The sequence below is a fragment of the Podarcis liolepis genome, assembly GCF_965112155.1.
Source record: "Podarcis liolepis genome assembly, chromosome: 6".
NCBI classification, from domain to species: domain Eukaryota; kingdom Metazoa; phylum Chordata; class Lepidosauria; order Squamata; family Lacertidae; genus Podarcis; species Podarcis liolepis.
In genome coordinates this window covers 18,350,520-18,373,237 of record NC_139559.1, presented here as the reverse complement: position 1 = coordinate 18,373,237, position 22,718 = coordinate 18,350,520, and the positions used below count along the sequence as shown (strand labels likewise).

Sequence of the window (22,718 nt, the reverse complement as noted above, 5' to 3'; positions counted from 1 at the left end):
TTTAATTCTATTACAGTTTAATTGCTTTTTAGTTTTAATTTCTGTAAGTTGCCTTGAGTCCCAGTCTAGGGAAAAGGCAGGATAAATAAATATTATAATATAAATATAATAATAACAACACAAACATATAATTACTAAACGTATTATCTTTTTTGTACTATGCTTGTTCAATAACTTTTTTCTTTTAAAGAATCACATTTGTTGTATGAGGGTGACAGAGTGCTTTAATCCACTGACAATGCAAAAAACCTAAATTTCCAGAGTAACATACCCTTCAACATTTATCTGATGAAAACAGGGACATCCCATTCCATAATGATAATTTTACTATTTATACCCTACACCCCTTACTGGGTTGCTGCAGCCACTCTGGGCAGCTTCCAACATATATCAAAACATAATAAAACATTAAACATGTAAAAAAACAACAACCCTTCCCTATTCAGGATTGCCTTCAGAGGGCTCGAGAGACAGATAATTCCATCCCCTCCAACATTTCTCCAGTGAAAATATAGACATCCTAAGGAAAAGTGGGACATTCCAGGATCAAATCAGAAACCTTCTCTAAATAAGGGACATCCCTGGAAAATAGGAACACCCTGGTCTGAAGGCATCCCTTGTTTTGTTTTTTTAAACCAATGCACAACAATATCCAAAAGAACATTCTCAATGTTGACACACAAATCTCTTAATATTTCTTTTCCTTACCTGTATCATGGAATTATAATTTGTTACTTAAATGCAGTTAAGCCCTACCCACCTGCCACAACGCCTCCTCAAAGGAAACTAATCTGTCTAGCTAATTTCAGGGCATCCCTTGCAAAACTTCTCATGAACATTAATTCAGAAGTGCATTGCTACATGCCCTCAAGGCTTGGGGACGCTTTGCAAAGAGATGCAAATCCTTCTGAGGGGATACAGGACAGCTGCACAAATTTGGAAGTCACAGCATGAAGCCAGCCCTAAGGGGTTTTTCATTATTTCTCCTTTGAGGGCACCAAGTTGTCATGGCATGCATGTGCCCCCCTCACCCCCCAAGATGATGGAAATCTCCTCTGGCACTTATAGACTTTATATACCATGGCTTCTGAATGTTTTGCAGCATTTCAAACTATTGTTTTTAATTAGCATTCTGATAGAGTCCTAAAACATAGCTCGTTATTGCTACAGGCAACACACACACAAAGTGATAAGCCGCTGTGATGTATTCTTATGATACAGCAGTATATATTTTTTATAAATCATCTAGATGCATTTGGCAATCAAGGATTTCAAATAATCACTCCCCCCCCCCCCAAAAAAACCCCCCTTCATGTTCTGCCTCACTAAGCCATCCCAAGTCGCTATTCTATACCAAAATGGTTGCATTAGCAGCCTGCAATGAACAAAAGGCCTTTTATATATAGGCCTGGCAGCTCACATGCTGAATTTCAATGGTTCGTGTGATGTGGGGGCAAATCACAATGGCCTTATAGGTTTGCAAGCCAGCCTTGCAAAAACCAGCCTCTAACTCTCCGCTTCTCTTTCCCAAGCCATAACAAATGAAACAGTGCAGCTACAGGCAACCACCCGATTGTTGACACAATGGCATATATAAAATGAGGCCGCAGAATTCGGGATCACAAGAATCTCCGCTTTTGTTTAAACGGGTTCAAGTTTCTTGTCTTTGCAGCTGTGAAGGTATGCTTGAAAGGGTGCTGGCAAAGTCTGCCAAAATCTCAGAAAGCTCGTGGCTGGGGGCTTCCAGTAGCTACCTTGAATTTGTTTCCTGCCCTTCCCAATGACTAGCAAACCCAGCAATGTGCAAAACAGTTAAAATAAAAGGATGGTGCAAAACAAGACAATTTGGAAAACCAATAAATTAATTGCTCTAACCGGTTTCAGGGAGGTGCAATTCAGACGAAGACACCACACTGTTCCAATCAAATTTAAAGCTACCCTCCTTGGCTTAAAATAAAAAGAAAACCTTTTGGGAAAACTACACAGATTTGCCGCACAGCAACCCAGTCTGAACATTATATTAATATTAAAAACAAAAGCAAACAATGGTTTAATGTGAACAAGTTCCCATGGACAGAGCCTGGCTTGTCATGACATTTAAATCCAGACTTGGTGGTTTGCTTCATATATAATATATAATAATTTAATATTTATACCCCGCCCATCTGGCTCGGTTTGCCCAGCCACTCTGGGCGGCTTCCAAAAGAATATTAAAATACTATGATACATCAAACATTAAAAGCTTCCCTAAACAGGGCTGCCTTCAGATGTCTTCTAAAAGTCTGGTAGTTGTTCTTCTCTTTGACATCTGGTGGGAGGATGTTCGACAGGGCAGGTGCCACTACCGAGAAGGCCCTCTGCCTGGTTCCCTGTAACTTGGCTCCTCGCAGTGAGGGAACCGCTAGAAGGCCCTCAGTGCTGGACCTCAGTGTCTGGATAGAACGATGGGGGTCGAGACGCTCCTTCAGGTATACTGAACCAAGGCTGTTTAGGGCTTTAAAGGTTAGCACCAACACTTTGAATTGTGCTCGGAATCTTCCTGGGAAGATGCCCTGGGTTGACATCTTCACTGAGTTATCAACTTTGACCCCACAGTTTTGTTCATGGTTAGTGACCACCAGTTCAGACCGCCATGGGCATATATACGAAGTTAGGATTTTTAAATATTTTTTTCCCACTGGCTTTACACATGCTTACACTGAATTGCATTTGCCATTTCACTACCCATTCATCCAGTTTGGACTCCTTTTGGAGCTCCTTGAAATCCCACTTTATTTTCATCGCCTTGAATGATTTGGCATCATCCACAAACTTGGCTACCACACTGCTCACCCCTAGCTCTAGATCATTTGGTTTAATACGGTGTACAAGCTTAATTCTGAACCCAACATACAAAATGTCTATCCACTAAGAAACACTGGCCAAATAATATATAGTTAATTGTTGCAGGAATAATTGGTGGAACGTTCACATGATGTCTTATTCTTCCCAGGGTTAACCCAAGGGAATCTCCCTTAGCTGTACTCCTAGAATGGCTGATTTATGGGATAAATTACCTTTTTGGATCAAATATTCCTCGTGCATTTCCTTAGACCTCTGAAGGTCCCAATTTTGAATAGCAAACCTTTATTAAATCACTTTCGGCAGCTACAATTCCCAAACACATAAAGGACAGGCTTCATAAAACAAGCTAACAAAAACCATTTTAAGTTACGGCACCACTTGGATCTCTGAGATAAGGTAACAAAGGACATCTTGTATTCAAACACTGAAACTTTTCTTGAGTAAATAAACTCGATACTACCTACCAGAGGAACCCAATACGTGTAAAGAGCACCGAGCCTCATTTCAGGAACAAATTGAGAACAGGCCAGAAACAAGAAGTAGAGGTTGAAGAAGTACTTGAATTGGTTGAACAGCACCTAAGAAACAGAGTGAGGAACAAGAAAGACATTTGTAGCAGCACATCTAAGGTTAACATGGCTCACCATGGAATTGTTTAAGACAGCTTTTCGCAACCCGGTGCCCTCCCAAAGTTCTGGACTACAACTCCCATCAACTGGATGGAGCTGATGGGAGTTGTAGTTCAAAATATTTGGAGGATACCAAGTTGAAGGCTGTTCCAAGGCATCTAGCAACATTTTAGGAACTCAGCTAACCAGGAAACTTTAAGAAAATTTTTTAAACTTCAACACATTCCAGGACATTAAAGATATGGAGTCAACTGTGGGTCCCCCATCTATTTTTCCCATTACAGCACAGTTTAAATGCTGCATCCATTGATACATATATCACATGGAAAGAGGACTGAAATGGGAAAAGTCCCAATTTCAGTCCCTTCTCTTCCCTCCATTCAGTTGTGTTGGACTGGGAAATTCCTCAGTGACTTCTTCACTATTGTAGGCAACAGGATGGCTTATTGGGGCAAAGACAGGGAGAAGCAAAATTAAGCTTCACTTAAATGCAGAAGAGTAGATTGAGCCATTTCAGGTTACACCTGCCTTAATTGCCCACTCCAAATAAACCACCGGCACTCAACACTCAAATATAAATAGAAGAGGAAAGCACACGGTTTTTCAACATGGAATACATACCCCTGGCAGGAAAGTGAAAAAGTTGTACTTCTGGTTGTTGATCACATTTCGTGGGTATCGCTGGTCCCTCTTTTCTGGGTGGCCAAGCCAAACCGTTCGAGGCCTTGGGTCTCTTCTTCCACAACATCTTAGGCACTCGCAACATCTGTAGGAGGTGGGGGAAGTTTTAAAAATGTATTACATTGAGGACAGCTATCGTAAGAGCCCTGTTGGATCAGTCCTTGGGCCCATACAGTCTAGGATTCCATTTTCAACAATGGCCAACCAGGAAGCCCACAGGATGCCAAGAAGACAATGACCTTTTCCAGGAGTGGTCAGTACGATGGATGTTGTTGCAACTTAATAGGAAAGGGCAGGCTCAGTCATACCGACGAAGGCTGCATTCACACCGTGTATCTAAAGCACTATGATATCACTTTAAATACCTCATGGCTTTCCCCAAAGAACTCTGGGAGCTGTAGTCTGGTTAAGTGTGCGGAGAATTCTTCAGCGATTCCTATTCCACTCACAGAGCTAAGGTTTACAGAGCAGTTCAACAATCAATTCCTCTTCCTATGCAACTCTGGAAGTTGTCTCATAGCCTTCATTCAAATGCTTCTTTCTGAGCTGAGCACTCCATTATTTATTCTAACTCCTGCCTTCCCAACCCAGCACCAACCATATGTTTCAAACAGTGTTAGATACATAAGCTAGGCACCAAATGGCTCCTAAACCAGGGTTACTGTCGCCAAAACGGAATGTCTAGTTGCCATTTTGGGGTGAGATGGCTCAAAAGTCGTATTTTTCAATGCAACTTTGGGATTCCTGAAATTCTCTCTGATTGTGCAGATAAAATATCACAGATAGAATTCTACAAGATGTGTTGTTAGTATGCGAAAAGAGACAAGATCCAAGGATCCCCAGGCATGTACCTCCAGATGGTGGAGACATCAGGCACCATCCTGGCGCCCGGGCGTCTTCACTTGGTCGTAAGTGGCCAAGAGGCAGGTGCAAAATGGACCTGGTGAATTTTGAGTACTGCTTGAAACATATCATGAACATATCCTTGTATGTAGTGCCATACATGCAAAGGTCCATGAACAGGAACACTAGCATTAAAGAACAACAGAACCGGACCCTTGAACCCCACACCCTAAATCCACATGCAAATCCTGCATGGCGACAAAGCAGGGATTCTTCTTTCCACACCATGTTAGGATGATGGCACAGAGAGGTCAGCCTCATAAAGGAAGTGTGGCCCCATAACAGTCCTCTGTAAAGAGGAAAAGGAGACATGAAATGGATAGGGCCCCAGGGCTCCAGCCATTAAACTTTGCACCCTCTGAGAGACATCCAGTGTGGCTGGGGCAACCCAGTCAGATGGATGGGATACAAATAATAAAATTATTATTATAAAAATTATGAGAGGCTCCATCCCATGACCTTCCTTGAGGACAACAAACTTGCTTAAACAACAAACAAACCCTAAAACTACACACAAAACTACAGCCAAGATTGTTACACCTGCACAGTATGATCACAGAATATACTATGCCCCCAATTACCAGAATATAGACAATTACAGACAGGGTATAGACAATCAAATGTCGGGGGTCTGCTATTACCATAACTGAAATACATACCCTCCAACATTTTTCCGGTGAAAGTAGGGACGTCCCATTCCATAATGCTAATTTTACTATTTATACCCCACACATCTTACTGGTTTGCCCCAGGCACACTGGGCAGCTTCCAAAATACATAAAAAATAAGAAAACATTAAACATTTTTTAAAGAAACCACTTCCCTATACAGGATTGCCTTCAGATGGCTCAGGGATTGGATAACTCCATACCCTGCAACATTTCTCCAATGAAAATAGGGACATCCTAAGGAAAAAGGAACATTCTGGGATAAAATCAGAAACCGGGACAGCTTCCAAAAATCAGGGACATCCCTGGAAAATAGGGACACTTGGAGGGTCTGGAAATACAGTCACACAACTGTGAAAAATGAACTTGATGCAGAGCATGTAAGCCACACCCTAGCCTCCCCTTGTGATCCTGAAGGAACAACCACACTCCAGCATTCATCCAGGAATTCACCTGAACTTAGCTCTTAGGCAAATTCTCTCCATTCCTTCAAAGCCTTCGCTGCCCAGTAATCCCAGAAGAGGCCTAAACTACTGATAAGCACGGAAAGCAGCTGCTTAGTTTTTGGGTTTTTTAAACGTAATTAGCTGCTTGCTTCTCCTCTTATAAACCCTGCATCCAATCAGAAACTACCTTCCTGGTTGTTAATCAGGTGCCAGAAACTGCCAATGGCCACATTCAACCACTCTTTGAGCAAAGGCTGATTAAATGTTCCTGTGTGTCTGTGTTGAGAGGTATTTGTTTAGCTCCATTGGCTTAAGATTTCAGTCCTAAATATACTATTTGGGGAGTAAGCCCCCACCGCAACTGGGGAGACACTTTTCTAAAAAAAACATGTTTGGGATTCCACTGTCCCTATTAGGGTTGTCAGTTTTTCCCTTGGCCTCTGTAGCAGGGTCTGTTTAATCACAGACATCAGCAGCTGATCTTAATCTGCACATTGTGAAAAATCCCAGGTTGATTTCTGGAGCTGAAATTGATGAAAAAGGCATAAGTGATGGTGAGGTGCTTTTTTTTACCTGATCAGCTTGGCAACTCTAGTTCCTGTCTGCCTGCAGTAGCTGTTGCCTCAGTTCTGAATAAGGATGCTACCCATTTAACCCAGTGTTAAATAAGCACAAGCTTATTTCTCCATCCCTTCGGAAAGCTCCTACGTCCTCCAGAGTAGAAAGCAGAGCAGCAATGGGAATCTTTGACCCACAAGTTGCTGCTGAACTACAACTCCCATCAGCCCTAGCAATCATGGCCAATGCCCAGGGGTGATAGGAGTTGTTGTTCAGCAACTGGACGATGGGAGTTGTAGTTCAGCAACTCCCAAACATTTCCCACATTAGAGTGTTTGGGTCAGACTTTCTCAACCTGTGGGTCCCCAGATGTTGTTGAACTACAACTCCCATCACCCCTAGCTAGCAAGGCCAGAGCTCAGGGATGATGGGAGTTGTAGTCCAACAACATCTGGGGACCCACAGGTTGAGAACTGCTGGTTTGGGTTGAATCCCTACTCAGCTATAAAGCTCACTGGATGACCTTGGGCAAACCATGCCTATCTAAGTCTGCCTCACGGGGTTGTTAGTTAGCTAAATAAAGGAGGGCAGGTTATACTTGTACCAAGAACCAATATTTTCTCTTGGGTTTCATTTCCCTCTGACCTCACTGCTAACATCCCCAGCCACTTGCTGCTGCTGCAGTACTTCATACTTTGATGAAATGGACCCTAGTCCACTAAACTTTAGGCCATAGGAACAAAGAAAGCTACCTTTCATCATGTCAGAATACTAGTCCAACAAGCTCTGCCTGGCACAGGCTCCGGATACTTCAGACCGGGGTCTCCCTGAGCCCTACCTGGAGATGACCAAGCATGGGCGTAGCCAGGATTTATGTTGTGGAGGAACAGGACACCCACCTGCCCTCATCCTCTGTCTGGCTCTGTCTAGCAGATTCGGAACAAAATGTCTCAACGACAGTCGGGATGCCAGTTGTGTCACTATAATGCATCCATGTGACCTCAGTGAGCATTTTGATTTCAAATATTCCAATTGTTTTCTACTTTTAGTTAAGTGTTTTTATTTATTTACTTGATTGGAGGGGGGAGCTGCCCCGCTTCCCACCCTGCTGGCTATAGCCCATGATGCCAAGGATCAAATCTGGGATTTTCTGCGTGCAAGTAAGCTCCTGCCAACTTAGCAGTTCGAAAGCACATCAAAGTGGAAGTAGATAAATAGGTACTGCTCTGGCGGGAAGGTAAATGGCGTTTCCGTGCGCTGCTCTGGTTCGCCAGAAGCGGCTTAGTCATGCTGGCCACATGACCCGGAAGCTGTATGCTGGCTCCTTCGGCTAATAAAGTGAGATGAGCGCCGCAACCCCAGAGTCGTCCATGACTGGACCTAATGGTCAGGGGTCCCTTTTCCCTTTAAGATGCTCTACATCTCAGCTACAAGCCTTCCCTTACTGAATGGTTGTCAGATACAGTGGTACCTTGGGTTACATACACTTCAGGTTACATACGCTTCAGGTTACAGACTCCGCTAACCCAGAAATAGTACCTCGGGTTAAGTACTTTGCTTCAGGATGAGAACAGAGAGGAAGCAGCAGAAGGCCCCATTAGCTAAAGTGGTGCTTCAGGTTAAGAACAGTTTCAGGTTAAGTACGGAGCTCCGGAACAAATTACCGTATTTTTCTCTCTATAACACGCACCCGACCATAACACGCACGTAGTTTTTAGAGGAGGAAAATCCGTAGGCATGCCACCCGTAGGCATTTCCTCCATAACACACACAGATATTTCCCCTTACTTTCTAGGAGGAAAAAAGTGAGTGTTATGGTGCAAAAAATACGGTAAGTACTTAACCTGAGGTACCACTGTAATGGGTTCTGGATGTTAACCCTGATTCTATTAATCTTGCTATGGCCAAAAGTATAAGGCTGCAGATCCAAACCACCTTCACCAGTCTTAAGGACACAAGCAAAGTACATGTGCTTAACGCTCAGGGCTCCACCCTTCTTTTTACAACGTTTTGCTCACATAGCCTGCAGGGTATTATTGCAATACAGGTGAAGCTTGAGAAGGCAATAAAAACTTTTCTTTATCAACAGATATATTGAACTCCTCGCGTCACCACTTGGATGAGCCCAGCAAAGAACCTCTTACTTCATAAGAGACCTAAGGGAAACTCTCATCAACAGTCTGTTCCAATACTTTTTGCCTCAACCCAAAGATTAGCACCCCGTTCTGTCCAGAACTTTATCCTCTCCCACATTTTAATTTCCATTCTTGTCCTTAACTCTTCCATCCTGAGAAAGAATTCAGCCGTTTGCACACTGCAAATGTGGGAATAAGCCCCATGGAATTCCTTGGGGCTTACGGTACTTCTGAGTAGACATGCATAAGATTGTAGTGCACATTTTGTTTTATCAGATGAACACAGCAAGCCACTGGTCTGGCTGATCCATCTGGGCCTTATGTAAGCTGCTCTGAACACTTTCAAAAAGTGACCTGGAAATTAAATGATAAAGTTTTAACTGAACTGCCAGAGCAACTTTCTATGTTGTAACTTGGGTTCACGGTCACTGCTTATTTGATCTGAATATGATAGTTAAGTACAGGTCTGTATACAATCTCAGAGTATGCACTTGCACTTTGTCACCAAGCAACTGCCTTTAGTCAACACTGCCCTTTTAAAATGTGGGGTTTTTTGGGGGGGGGTATTGGGTTGTTGTTTGTATTTTGATTATATATTTTGTGGTTTTATATTTTTTATTTTGTTCTGTGAACCGCTCTGAGGCCTCCGGGTATAGGGCGGTATATAAATTCAAAAACTAATAATATGTAAATAACAATAATAATTAATAAATAAATAAAACACCATAGCGTACACTGCAGCACCCTTACAGCACATGCAGTTTAATGACTGAAACAAATCTCTTCCATAATGGGCTGGTTTTGCAAAGGCTTGGGATACAGAGCAATGAAGCGAAACTCTCAAGAAGTTCATGTCTGAGGCTTAATTGCATTTTGTTTAACTTGCCAAAGCTGTAAGATCCAGAAAGTGGTAGGCTGAGGCACCTCCCCTTGATCGTAAACTCAATGTTCCCTGTCACTCTCGTCACATCAATCATGATGAAAGTAAAAACAAATAAAACTAGAGCTGGAAAATGGAAGTAAATCCCACATATAACTTTTGCCTGAGTAAATATATGTAGGGCTGGCTGCATGGCTGTAATCCTACATATGCTTACTTGAGAGTAAACATGCATAGGGTCAGGCTACAATGCTGATAGCCCAAGAAGGAAGTTTCATTTAACTACAAGAAACTTACTGTGAGTGCATGTGTGTAGAAACCAGTTGTAGGGTTTTGTTTTTAAATACAAGTGTGCAATCCTGAACACAGAAGGCTTCAACCCTTCACGCTTTGGAGGGAATTAAAATAAGTAGAACTAACTTCCAAGATAACAAAGATAGGATCAGACTGTAAGACTGCAGTCCTACACAGAGTAACTGTGTCGTCCTCCAGATTCAGGTAGGTAGCCGTGTTGGTCTGACACAGTCAAAATAAATTAACAAATTGTCCAGTAGCACCTTAGAGACCAACTAAGTTTGTTCTGGGTATAAGCTTCCCTGTGTATCTGGGTATCTGAAGAAGTGTGCATGCACACGAAAGCTTCTGATCCTGAAGCTGAGGCTCCAATACTTTGGCCACCTCATGAGAAGAGAAGACTCCCTGGAAAAGACCCTGATGTTGGGAAAGATGGAGGGCACAAGGAGAAGGGGACGACAGAGGACGAGATGGTTGGATAGTGTTCGAGAAGCTACCAGCATGAGTTTGACCAAACTGTGGGAGGCAGTGGGAGACAGGAGTGCCTGGCGTGCTCTGGTCCATGGGGTCATGAAGAGTCGGACACGACTAAACGACTAAACTACAACAAACTTCAGCCCTTCTGTCCTGGCTCTTAGAGCAATCCCCAAAGAACTCAGTAAGGACTAATTCTGAGTAAATGGGTGCAAACAGTTAGGCTGCAAAGGTTAATAATACACATCAATGTGATGCAATGGTTAGAATGTAGCAGTAGAAGCACAGAGATTCAGCCATGGGTGATCTTGGGCCAATCTGTGACTGCATTCACACATAACACAAAAGTTATGGCTTATTTTAAGCATGGTTTGTTCAACAAACCATGAGTCATCTTACAGCTGAGCAAACATGCAATGGCTTGTTTCTCCAAAGCTTGATCTGTTTCCCATCTGCTCCTGTCTTGTGCCTCTGCAGCTTGGCGAGCATCTGGGGCAGAATTGGCCACCCCAGCTCAGCTCCTGCAGAGAATATTTCTGCTCAATTGCCAACAATGTCCTTTGCGACCTAATCTTATGCAAATCTAGGTGTGTTCTAACAAAACACATTTATTTCACTGGGTTTAGGCAAACATGAAGAATCAGGATGTAGGGAAACGACAAGTAAAAAGATGTAGGGCTATGGGCATAGCCAAGGGGGGCAGGGGGCAGCTGTCCCCCTCCCATAGATCAAGTAAAGCAATAGAAATACTTAGCTAACTGACCAATCACTTCGGTTCTGCCCCCTCTAACAAAGTCCTGCTCCCCCCCCCAACAAAAATCCTGGTTATGCCTATATTGATCTATGGGCTACTATTAAAATGAGGCTGCATTTTAAATTGTATTTTAACCCTGTCGCAGGAAACCCACCCCCCAATCATTCAGTTTGTACAAACTTCACACACACACACACACACACACACACACACACTATATACACTACGCTTCTGTTATAAATTCATAGAAAATCAAACATACATCGGATCTGCACTGTTCCACTTTTATTTTACTCCATGAAGGAAGGACTACAAAATGGGGAAGGTTTGATACAGGGCAGCCATAATCCTTTGAGTATACCAGCACATACACAGGAGCCCTGCCCAGTTGCTAACCCATATTTTAAATTGGGTCGTCGTCCCCCCCCCCCATTATGTTTTTATTGTAATTTTACTGGTGTTAGCCTCCCTGAGCCTTGCTCTGGCCGGGGAGGGCGGGGTATAAATAAATAAAAAAAATTATTAGTAGTAGTAGTAGGGCTGTAACTGTAAACACTCTCGGGGGGGGGGGTACCACTGAAACAAACAGAACTTATTTTAAGTTGGTGAAACTTGGGTACACCTTGAGTGGTATGAAGGGACTGTGTGGTCAAAGTCTCCCCTAACATGTAGGTACCTGAGATATAGAGTGCTTTCACATACAGGGGTGCAGGGCCCCACAACCCAGGGTTCCCCTGAAACTATAAGCCAGAGAGTAGCAGCTGATGGGCACAAACAGTGCTGGAGTCAGCAGCTAGCCACCTTGAGCATTCCAGACTCTGCAGCAACTGACACTTGCCCTTTCTTTGTTCCTATATTTAAGTACATTTTATAATCAACAAGCCAGACACGTGCATGGATACAGGTTCTCATTTTATCAGGGCAGCAGAAGCAAACACCTCAAGCCTACCCCTTGGGGACTGCAGCCCTGTGAAGATGCTGGGAAGGGAGTCTCTTAACAACAGAAACAAACCAAACTACAGTGAAGTCTGAGAGCAGTCCTGTACAGTGGTACCTTGGGTTAAGAACTTAATTAGTTCCGGAGGTCCGTTCTTAATCTGAAACTGTTCTTAACCTGAGGTACCACTTTAGCTACTAGGGCCTCCCGCTGCTGCCGCGTGGCTGCTGCACGATTTCTGTTCTCATCCTGAAGCAAAGTTCTTAACCCGAGGTACTATTTCTGGGTTAGCGGAGTCTGTAACCTGAAGCGTCTGTAACCCGAGGTACCACTGTATTTGGAAGTTTTTGATGTTTGATGGTTATTTATTTATTTATTTGTTTATTTCTGGAAGCTGTCCAGGGTGGCTGGGGCGGATGGGCGGCATATACAACAACAACAACAACAACAACAACAACAACAACAACAACAACAACAACAGTGACCAAGCCAAAACAGTAGAAGTGGATTTACATTTGTGGTGTGCATACACCAACAATTTTATTTCTTGTAGTTATCATGGTGTTATTTAAAATACAAAACTAAGCATGCTCAGAATTTTGTTCAGTCAGCAAGCATTTTTTTGTTCCTTTTCTTTTTTTCTTATTCTTTCTTTTTGCTTTAATGTATCAGGAATGTTGGAGCCTACTACCTGATCACTCCTGAATTTCCTGTTCAGGAGAAGACAGATTTTAATATATCCATGATGAAAACTTTCATTGAAGTGTTTAACAGCATATTGATTACACTGTGTTGTTGCAACAGATTAAGATTCTGAATTTTTAAAATTCATGCCTCAAGGAGGAGCCGAGCTGGGGGAAAAAGTGCATGAGATCATGGGTTTGCAAGAACTCTTTGGAATTAACATTAGAGGGTCAATCTCCCAAAACTTGGATTTGGAGCCCAAACCCCAGCAGCCTCTATGCCTTTGGGGATTGCAGGTGTCTTGTAGGACAAAGGAAGAGGTGGCAAACTTTCCTTCCTCAAACTTTCTTAAATTAACTTATTCTAGAAACAACGCCTATGTCTTAGCTGGGTCTATTTGACCACAATATCAGATTAATAAGGTCCGTGCATTGTTCCCCATTGACATTTTGAAATATTGGTTAATGTCAGAGACACATTGGCCATGGGTGGGAAAAGCTGAAAAAAATAACACATGCAATGGCTCACACACACAGGTTAAATATCTACCAGTCTACCAAGAATAATGAGGCTTGTCTGTTGCACTGATTTAGGTAAGCAAATAACTTGCTGATTAGAAGCAAACTAAGCTCTGTTTAAGAAAGAGCTCAGCGCTTTCAACAGGTAGAACAGGAAACACTTTGGGGAATTGCAAACAATAGGGAAGGTAGTTTCATCTTATTTTTTCAAAATAAAAAAGAAAAGAGTATCACATTTCTTGCTTTCCACCTCAGTGCCTGCAAATAAGAATAAAAGAAATCTTATCTGCTAAGGAAATGCTTTTAGAATTCCACCCTCCAAAAAGGAAAGCAACATCTGGAAAAATCCAGTTAGAAGGAATGAGTTAGGAAATGTTAGCTTTGCTTAAATCAGAATACTCAACAGGCAGCGGAAAGATTAACTTTCATGAGCGGGTATTTTTCAGGCACCCTACTGAGAACAAACACAAGATGATTTCCATGCCAGGTCAATATTTTTAAGGCTAAATATTTCAGTGGGGAATATTTAATGAAAGCCAATAGGTAAAATCCTAATATTTAGATGTGGTACTGACTCTCAGCTTTTGGTTCTCAATAAGGATCTCTCCAAGAGAAGCTGTGGTTTTCATTGGATCATAAAATCATGAAACTATAGAGTTAGAATGGTTCTCCAAAGTCATTTCGTCCAACCTCCTACTCAATGCGATGGTGCCCTCCAGATACTTTGGAGCGAAACTCCCATGATCCCTGATCGTCAACCATACTGGCTGAGGCTGATGGGACCTGTGGGAGAAAACATATGGAGGGCACCATGTTGCCTACCCCCAGCTTACAAGAATGAGCAGGGTTGCCAGATTCTGATCTAGGGATCACTTCTTTGCATTCAAGAACAGAACACAACATTGTTGTTGTTGGCATCTGTCTGTCTTGAGAGAGTGTGCCTCCAAGGGTGAAGTCCAACCGCTGGAGAATCACAGTGCCTGCTGTGTCTGTGGAGACTAACTGGTAACTGCTGCCTCCTATGTCATTTTTGTTGCATTAGCAGCACTGAACTGACTTCTATGGGGCACAAGCGTGGGCAGTGTGTATGGAGATTCTGTGCTGCCCAGCAACCCCCCTCTCGGCCTTGCTGATGTGGCCCAAAGGAAAGCAGAGCAATACAGTGGTATCTCGGCTTAAGTACTTAATTCGTTCCAGAGGTCCGTACTTAACCTGAAACTGTTCTTAACCTGAAGCACCACTTTAGCTAATGGGGCCTCCTCCTGCTGCCGCTGTGCCCCCGGAGCACGATTTCTGTTCTTATCCTGAAGCAAAGTTCTTAACCTGAAACACTATTTCTGGGTTAGCGGAGTCTGTAACCTGATGTGTATGTAACCCGAGGTACCAGTGTATGTTTAGCACCAGTTTGGTTGCAGGAGTTGTTGGACGGAGGCGTACAAGGCGCCATCCAACCATCTTAGGGACTCCACTTCAGATATGTGGAGGGTTTACTCCACAGCCTTTTCTTCTCCCAAAAAGGTCCCGCAAGGCAACAGGTACAGATTTTACTCCCGAAGCCTTTCTCATGAGTGGGAGAGTAGGCAGAGGAGGTTTCGGGTCAGAGTTTTCCTTCTCCATCAGAGCTTTCCTTCTCCTGAAAGCAGCGTAGGTCTGGCACAACAACTGGCACCTGAGGACCAATAGGGAAGGGAGTTCCACAAGTGCTGACTGGTACATTGCAAATCATTTCCACTGAGCTTAAAATGGCCTTCCTCTATGACTGATAGGTTGAGATGTTGAGAACAAGGAAGGGTTTGTCCCAATGAACAGTGATGATTAGGATGTGCAAGGTAACCTCTCTAATCACGTTAAAAGATACAGGTGGAATCTGCACGCACATAAAAAATGCTGTGAAAATGCTTTTGTAAAAGAAGTTGTGAAAAATACATTGAATTTGGCATAGCTCACTGTTGCCATCTAGTGCCACATTTGTATATTGCACTTTACAACACACTGAAAATGTTTCATTTGCAGCTGTATAGCTGAGTCCTTAATGTAAGTTACTGTATGGGGAAAGAACATTGCTGTAGGACACATCTACACTACCCACACCTTGCCAGCTTTCAATGTAGCCACCAAGCTCCGGGGAGCCCTGCCCACTTTTTCTTGTTGCCCAGCTGATCAGTCATCAATTGGGAAAAGAACTACAGTATATTTCCATGCAATTTCGGGACCACTGCATCAGAATCATTGGGTGAGCACAGATTAAAGCCTACGTTCCCGGTGATCCCAAGATCCCAATGCAGCTAAGATGGGAGGGGGAGGCTAAAGTGTGCATGTGTGAGAGAGTGAGAGTGGTGGGGAGGGGGAGAGAGAAGCAGACCACTGGAATTGCTCCACCAAACCACAAAATTGGAAAATCGGAAGGTCTTCTTCCAAAAGGCCTCCACTCTGCAATATCCAGCAGTTCCAGCTAACCACAAATGTCATAATCGTATAATGCATGAAGAAAGAATTATGAACGCACAATTACACACCAGTAGGTACTTCCTGCCCAACTGGTTTTCTTTTCTTTTTTCTTTTTTAAACAAGAGATACATGTAATAATGCTAGCTGAAGAATTAATGCCTGCATTGGCATTCAGTTGCCAACAGAATTCAGGCCTCATTATTTACATTGATACTGGAATTGCTTATTTTTTTTCTGGGTTAATTGGCTTATTACATATAATATTTACAATAATTTTCATTTCCATCATCATAATGCCTGAAGGCAAACCATGTTGCTGCACTCATTCTATAATAGATGTATTTTAGTTAGCATTAAAAGTTGGAAATGGCTCATGTGACCCTCCCATTCATTTAACATTCAATTGTCAGGTTTGCACTGTGTTATTCCCTTGCCAAGAGAGTGCCCTGTTTGTACTGTGTGCAAACAGGAGAAGGGCATGGGCAAAGGTTGACCTAGAAGCTGGCAACACTCAGGATGCAGCAAGGGAACATTTCAGTCTCCAAGGATGCTCTGCTCACTGCTGCTGACCTCAAAGCCACCGTATAACCAATAAGAAGACTTCAAATGCAGGATTCCAGAGTGAAATTGCTATATTAGACCTTATGGGCAAATATGATTCTAATCAATTAGCACAATCAGAACTAGGGATTCATTTCCCACACCAAGAGACTTAAATTGGCACACAATAGCGGTGGGGGGGGGTAGTAGTATTGCTGTTCTAAATGGCTACCCAGTTATGATTTGGGCTCTCCACAGAAATGTTAGACCTGATGCTATGACAGACATGTAATGGCTCCCCCCCCCGCCCGCCCCCGTGTACATTACTGATAACTATTTCACTTTCTGTAACTGTTATACAGGTTGCAAGTACAGTCGTACCTCATGTTACATACACTTCAGGTTACAACTCCGCTAACCCAGAAATAGTGCTTCAGGTTAAGAACTTTGTTTCAGGATGAGAACAGAAATTGTGCTCCGGCGGCGCAGCAGCAGCAGCAGCAGGAGGCCCCATTAGCTAAAGTTGTGCTTCAGGTTAAGAACAGTTTCAGGTTAAGAACGGACCTCCGGAACGAATTAAGTACTTAACCCGAGGTACCACTGTACATGTATTATACAAAAGCCTTGTGCCACAATAAATATTACAAGACCCTTCATTCTTGCTGCTGCAACAGGTGACTTCCCTAGAATTAAGGAAGAGTTTGTCATAGCTATTTTGGACACATTTTTCACAGGCCGGAAAATCAAGTTGCCTCCAGGTGTGGTCACTGAGAAGCCCCTGATGTGTGTACCTGCGTCGTACAAGCATTTGTTGTAGCCACGCTACAGTGTTATTTGTTTAAATAGTCATAGAGCACACTTTCAGAGAAATACCGCAAGGTGGCATACAGCCTAAAAAACACAGCATTGCAATAATGTTGATAAATGCACAAGTGAAAACATCGGTAAATATCAGTTTGTAAAAATAAGTTCCTGTTTCAAAGGCTTGTTGGTGTTCTAAACATGTCTAAGATATGTCAGTGGTGATTTTTGCACATTATTAAGCAGCAGCACATAGAGACAGGTCTCCCAAATGGAATGTGTGGGATAAGGTACTCTGATGGAAAGCAGGACAGGGCTTTTACATCTGTAAGAATTGTGTAGAAGGGATTTCAGTAAGTATAGCTTGCATGACGAAGGCACACCTGCTCACATTCCCACTTCTTCGCAACTAAAAGACACAAGAGCCCCATCCTCCTTTCATCTGGCCACCTCCGTGTGCGCTGACCCTAGGTCAACAGTCCTACACACGCTTAAAGGTAAAGGGACCCCTGACCATTAGGTCCAGTCGTGGCCGACTCTGGGGTTGCAGTGCTCATCTCGCTTTATTGGCTGAGGGAGCCGGCGTACAGCTTCCGGGTCATGTGGCCAGCATGACTAAGCCGCTTCTGGCGAACCAGAGCAGCGCATGGAAATGCTGTTTACCTTCGTGCCAGGTATTTATCTACTTGCACTTTGACGTGCTTTCGAACTACTCACACTTCCTTGGAAATAAATCCCACTGAAATCAATAGGACTTGCTTTCAAGGAAATAGGGGCTGTTATTCATAGAATCATAGAGTTGGAATAGACCACAAGAGCCATCGAGTCCAACCCCCTGCCAAACAGGAAACACCATCAGAGCACTCCTGACATATGGTTGTCAAGCCTCTGCTTAAAGACCTCCAAAGAAGGAGACTCCACCAAACTCCTTGGCAGCAAATTCCACTGTCGAACAGCTCTTACTGTCAGGAAGTTCTTCCTAATGTTTAGGTGGAATCTTCTTTCTTGTAGTTCGAATCCATTGCTCATTGCTTAGTTGAATCCATTTGGATTCAACTAAGGTATATTCAGAGAAAACCAATTACATACCTAAGTTAGGTTTCAACAGTTTCAATAGGCCCTGAGCTAAACTTAAGGCTGGCTACAACTCAGGTGTGGCATGTAATCCTAAACTTGTTTACTCAGAAGTAAATCCCACTTTTACAGCCTCTGGGCGTAAAACTCGTTTTCCTGCTGTGAGGCTGAATTCTGTTGCCTTTTACCTTCCAAGAAGAAACTAAAGTTGAAAGGCAAACCACACCTTTCAGGAATGCATAATAGCAACTATTAAGACACAGTTTACTCCTGTGGATACAATACGTCCAACCATCTCAGTAAATAAATGCTGGAATTTATTGCAAGGATCTTTAATAATTTTTAGATGGATATTGGCTTAGGTAGACATAAATATTCACTGGAAGGCCCACTGAGAATGAATCCATGCTTTCATACGGGTCATTCAGTTATGAAGAGTAGCGTGCATGAAATGCAGTAGCCCCCCCCCCCCATTTTAAACACAAATGTTGTTAAGAGTAGGTAGTTGCGACTGAAACCTCTAACAGGGATAACAATTTGAATATAGCATGATGAAGAACCAGCAATACTGGTTCTGCCTGCATGCTGGCCAATGCAAAGCAAGAAATGGACAAAAGGCTCTTTTATCCTTTCTCCTCAGGATGAACAGCCACAGAACTCTCTCTCTCTCTCTCTCTCTCTCCTCTCTCTCTCTCTGTGTGGGTGTGTCCGTGTGTGTGTGTGTGTGTGTGTATAATTACCCCTGCTTTAGCCTTGCAAATAAATGAGAGCTGCTGAAAACATGCAGCAGAATCAGGTGGCAGAACAAGCAATACAATTTAGGGCAGATAAAGGAGCAAGCATGCAGGTATTATGGTGATGGTGATGAATTTGTGGTTATAGGGTGCATGGAACAGGGATGGGTCTAGCCTCACCAGTTCTCCCCAGATTCTTTCAGTACACATGAAGAGGGTCATCTCTAACTCACCCTTTGTGCAAGGATTCATAGGAGAAAGTGGCTGAAGTTTACCATGCATTGTATCTTAGGCCTAGATTGACACTGCCACCTGTCACACCAATTAATTCCCAATCCCTAGTTATTATTTAGGGGTGGGCAACCTCAAGCCCAGGGGCTGTACACAGCTTTCCAAGCTTCTCCCTCTCTGGCCACTGGAACACTCTGGCTCCACCCACCACTGGCATGTGGCGCTCAGGCACCTGTCCATGAGGCAATGTGGCCCTTGGTCTCAAAAACATTCCCTGCCCATTGTAATCTCTAGTTTAAAAGTTTGAGTTTATGGCAATCTGCCAACTGAATTACATACCCCTCAACTGTCCTGACATTCCATTTTGTGCAAAGCGCACGAGATCAAGGTCCTGAAAGATGGACGTCCAGGTTTTCCACTGGGACGTGTTGGAGGGTATGGAAATATCCTCTCCTTTGACAAGGCCTTCGTCTACCCAGGCAGCAGAAGGGTTTCTTTAACAATCCCCAACAAAATGAGCAAATGTAGCTGACAAGATCTGCCCTGGAGAATTGCAGCCAAAAGCGTTCATAGATTTAGACACACTCAACAGTTATGAAATCAAGCTTTAATAATGCTTCATGGGAGGGGAAATTACACTTCTATAAATATGTTTAGGCTTGGCTGATTTTCTCTTCCTTGAGGCGATAATTTTCGTTGCTTACTTTTCTACAGTTTATTTTCGTGTGCTGAGTGAAAAATTAGTGGGGAACCAAATTTTCTCTTTAGCTGGTCATATAAATATTGTTTTAAAGGGGGGAAATTGATATTTTCTGGGTACAATCTATAGCAGGGGTCAGCAAACGTTTTCAGCAGAGGGTCGGTCCACTGTCCCTCAGACTTTGAGGGGGCCGGACTATATCTTGACAAAAACAAATGAACGAATTCCTATGCCCTACAAATAACCCAGAGATGCATTTTAAAGAAAAGCACACATTCTACTCCTGTAGAAACACCAGGCAGGCCCCGCAAATAACCCAGAGATGCATTTTAAATACACTGGTACCTCTGGATGTGTTCCGGAGCCCCGTTCGCATCCTGAAGCAAATGCAACCCTCATCCGCGCATCCGCAGGTCACAATTCGCCACTTCCACGCATGCGTGTGACGTCATTTTGAGCGTCTGCGCATGTGTGAGCGGTGAAACCCAGAAGTAACACACTCTGCTACTTCTGGGTCACCGCGGAGCGCAACCCAAAAAGGCTTAACCTGAAGCGACTTCAACCCGAGGTATGACTGTAAAAGGACACATTCTACTCATGTAAAAACGTGCTGATTCCTGGACCATCTGCGGGCCGGATTTAGAAGGCAATTGGGCCTAATCCGGCCCCCGGACCTTAGTTTGCCTACCCATGATCTATAGGGTGCTCACTTATATATCACCAAAAAACAGGAAGTGCATCACCACCGCATCCAATTCAGCCATGTCCACTGATTGGCCAGCTGCCTCTTTGATGACTACCCTTTGAACTTTGTTCTCAGAAAGCAGAGGAGGAACTGGCCAACTCACCCTCCCTTACAGAGCATGGCCTCTTCAACATCACTATCTGAACTTTCCCCAATTTCAGGGTCCTCCTCCTCTGAAGGATCCTGCTCTTGCCACACTGTCTCACTTTGCACCATGTGGCCCATGACGTGAACCATAAACCTAAAGACTCCCAGTATTCATTATTTTTTTTAAAAAAAATCAAGTTCCTAGCACTTGGGGAACCTGAGATGCGAGACAAAAGTACACGCATTCATCATCTAATTTGTTTTATGAGAAACTAACCACTTTTTCATGCTTTTAGCCAATGAATGAAGTCATAGCAATGGTTGAAATGTAGGAATGCAGATCAAGCCCATTAAAGGCTAGAGTGAAATGCCCATTTTCTGAACTCTGGAGCAGGAATATCTCCAGTTTGTTTTTGAGCCTTTTCTGCTGGTCTTCCCTGGGGAAGTGATTGCTGCTGCTGCACAGATATCCAGGATTTTAGTTTAGCTGCAAATGGGAAGTTGTGTGTCAACTGAAAAATGAAAGGTAGCGGCAAAGACAGGAGTTCATGATCTTTCTAACCTGAGGCTTATTTCATGCCAAAAGAAAGCATCTCTCCCTCCTGAGTCAGAAAACATTTTAAATGATACTATGCCAATACAGATAAAGTCCACAATTATTATACAAATATTGTAGGGGCAGGGCTGTGGTTCATCAACCATGCAAAGTAGTTCATTATTATTATGCCCATTTTACTGGGAGAAAGAATGAGTCAGAATGACGTATGACAAGCCTGAGATGCAATTGTTATCCTGGTGAGTTGATGTGGGCTTGTTTGTTTTTAGGGCAATGCAGGGTGTGTGCAAAGTTGACTGTAGCAGCAATGCGCTTAATTAAATGCTGAAGGGGGTGACAGGAGCCAGGGAAAGTAAAGCGGGATTTCAGCTGTGGGTGGAAAGAGAGCGTCTGGATGTCAGACCTATACATAAGAAGATGAATACCCATTGAGAAGCAATGCAGGGTTAGACCTGGAATACAAGCTTCTCACTGTAGGACCACCACTCAGTCAAGAGATGGACCAGAATGAATAGGCACACTAACTATGTTTAGTTATTTATTTGGGGTACTTATGAAGAAACTCCTGCTGACGCCCATCTATGTAGCCCTTCAGTTAAACACTATATTGAGAAATTTCCTACAGACCATCTGAGCTCATTCAGCTAAATGAGTTCCTGACACATGCATCCAACTTCTCCATCAGCTTATATTTTACAATCAAAGAGCATTATCTTTCCAGAATGGTGGCCGGCTGATCCTTCGTCCATTTTTAATCGTTCCAGCCTACCTTCGCTTTTAATTTGTTTTAAAAGCAAAAGGCCAAAATTACTCATCCATTTCCTGCTATAAAGCAACATTTGATTTCAGCATAGTCATCATATTATTTCTCTCTCTCTCTCGTAATAATTTTTTATAATTCTTTATACCCTGCCCATCTGGATCGGTTTCCCCAGCCACTCTGATAGGGTGTAATGGCTGTGCCGACACCCAATGATCACTTAACTCATATTCAGATGGATAATCTTCATTACAGCAAAGCTGCAGAACACTCCTGTTCTTGGCGGGAGAACTGAGGCATGACTTACCAGAATTATTTTGGAAACTGAATATACAGCGGATCACATTCCGACTATCCTGAATATGTCATGTTTAATCCAGCCAGGTTAGCTTCTTGCATTTAGCAAAGGGGAGTCCCACTGATCCAAATACAGTGGTACCTCAGGTTAAGAACTTAATTTGTTCCGGTGGTACCTCAGGTTAAGAACTTAATTTGTTCCGGAGGTCTGTTCTTAACCTGAAACTGTTCTTAACCTGAGGTAGGTACTATTTCTGGGTTAGCGGAGTCTGTAACCTGAAGTGTCTTTAAGCTGAAGAATCTGTAACCCAAGGTACCACTGTATAAAGGTGCCCGCATT

General features: G+C 43.2%; 1 protein-coding gene across 4 annotated transcripts in view; it reads right to left on the bottom strand.

Annotated features, from left to right (window-relative positions):
- Window positions 1-22,718, bottom strand: part of ATP9A (ATPase phospholipid transporting 9A (putative)) — a 93,449-nt gene that overhangs the window by 61,296 nt on the left and 9,435 nt on the right. For all 4 annotated transcript variants that reach the window (XM_083507959.1, XM_083507958.1, XM_083507960.1 and 1 more), the window contains exons 2-3: window positions 4,095-4,239; window positions 3,309-3,422 (exon numbers count right to left, since the gene is read on the bottom strand). In XM_083507959.1, coding sequence (XP_083364085.1) covers window positions 3,309-3,422; window positions 4,095-4,239 — 259 coding nt within the window. The remainder of the gene's footprint in view (window positions 1-3,308; window positions 3,423-4,094; window positions 4,240-22,718) is intronic.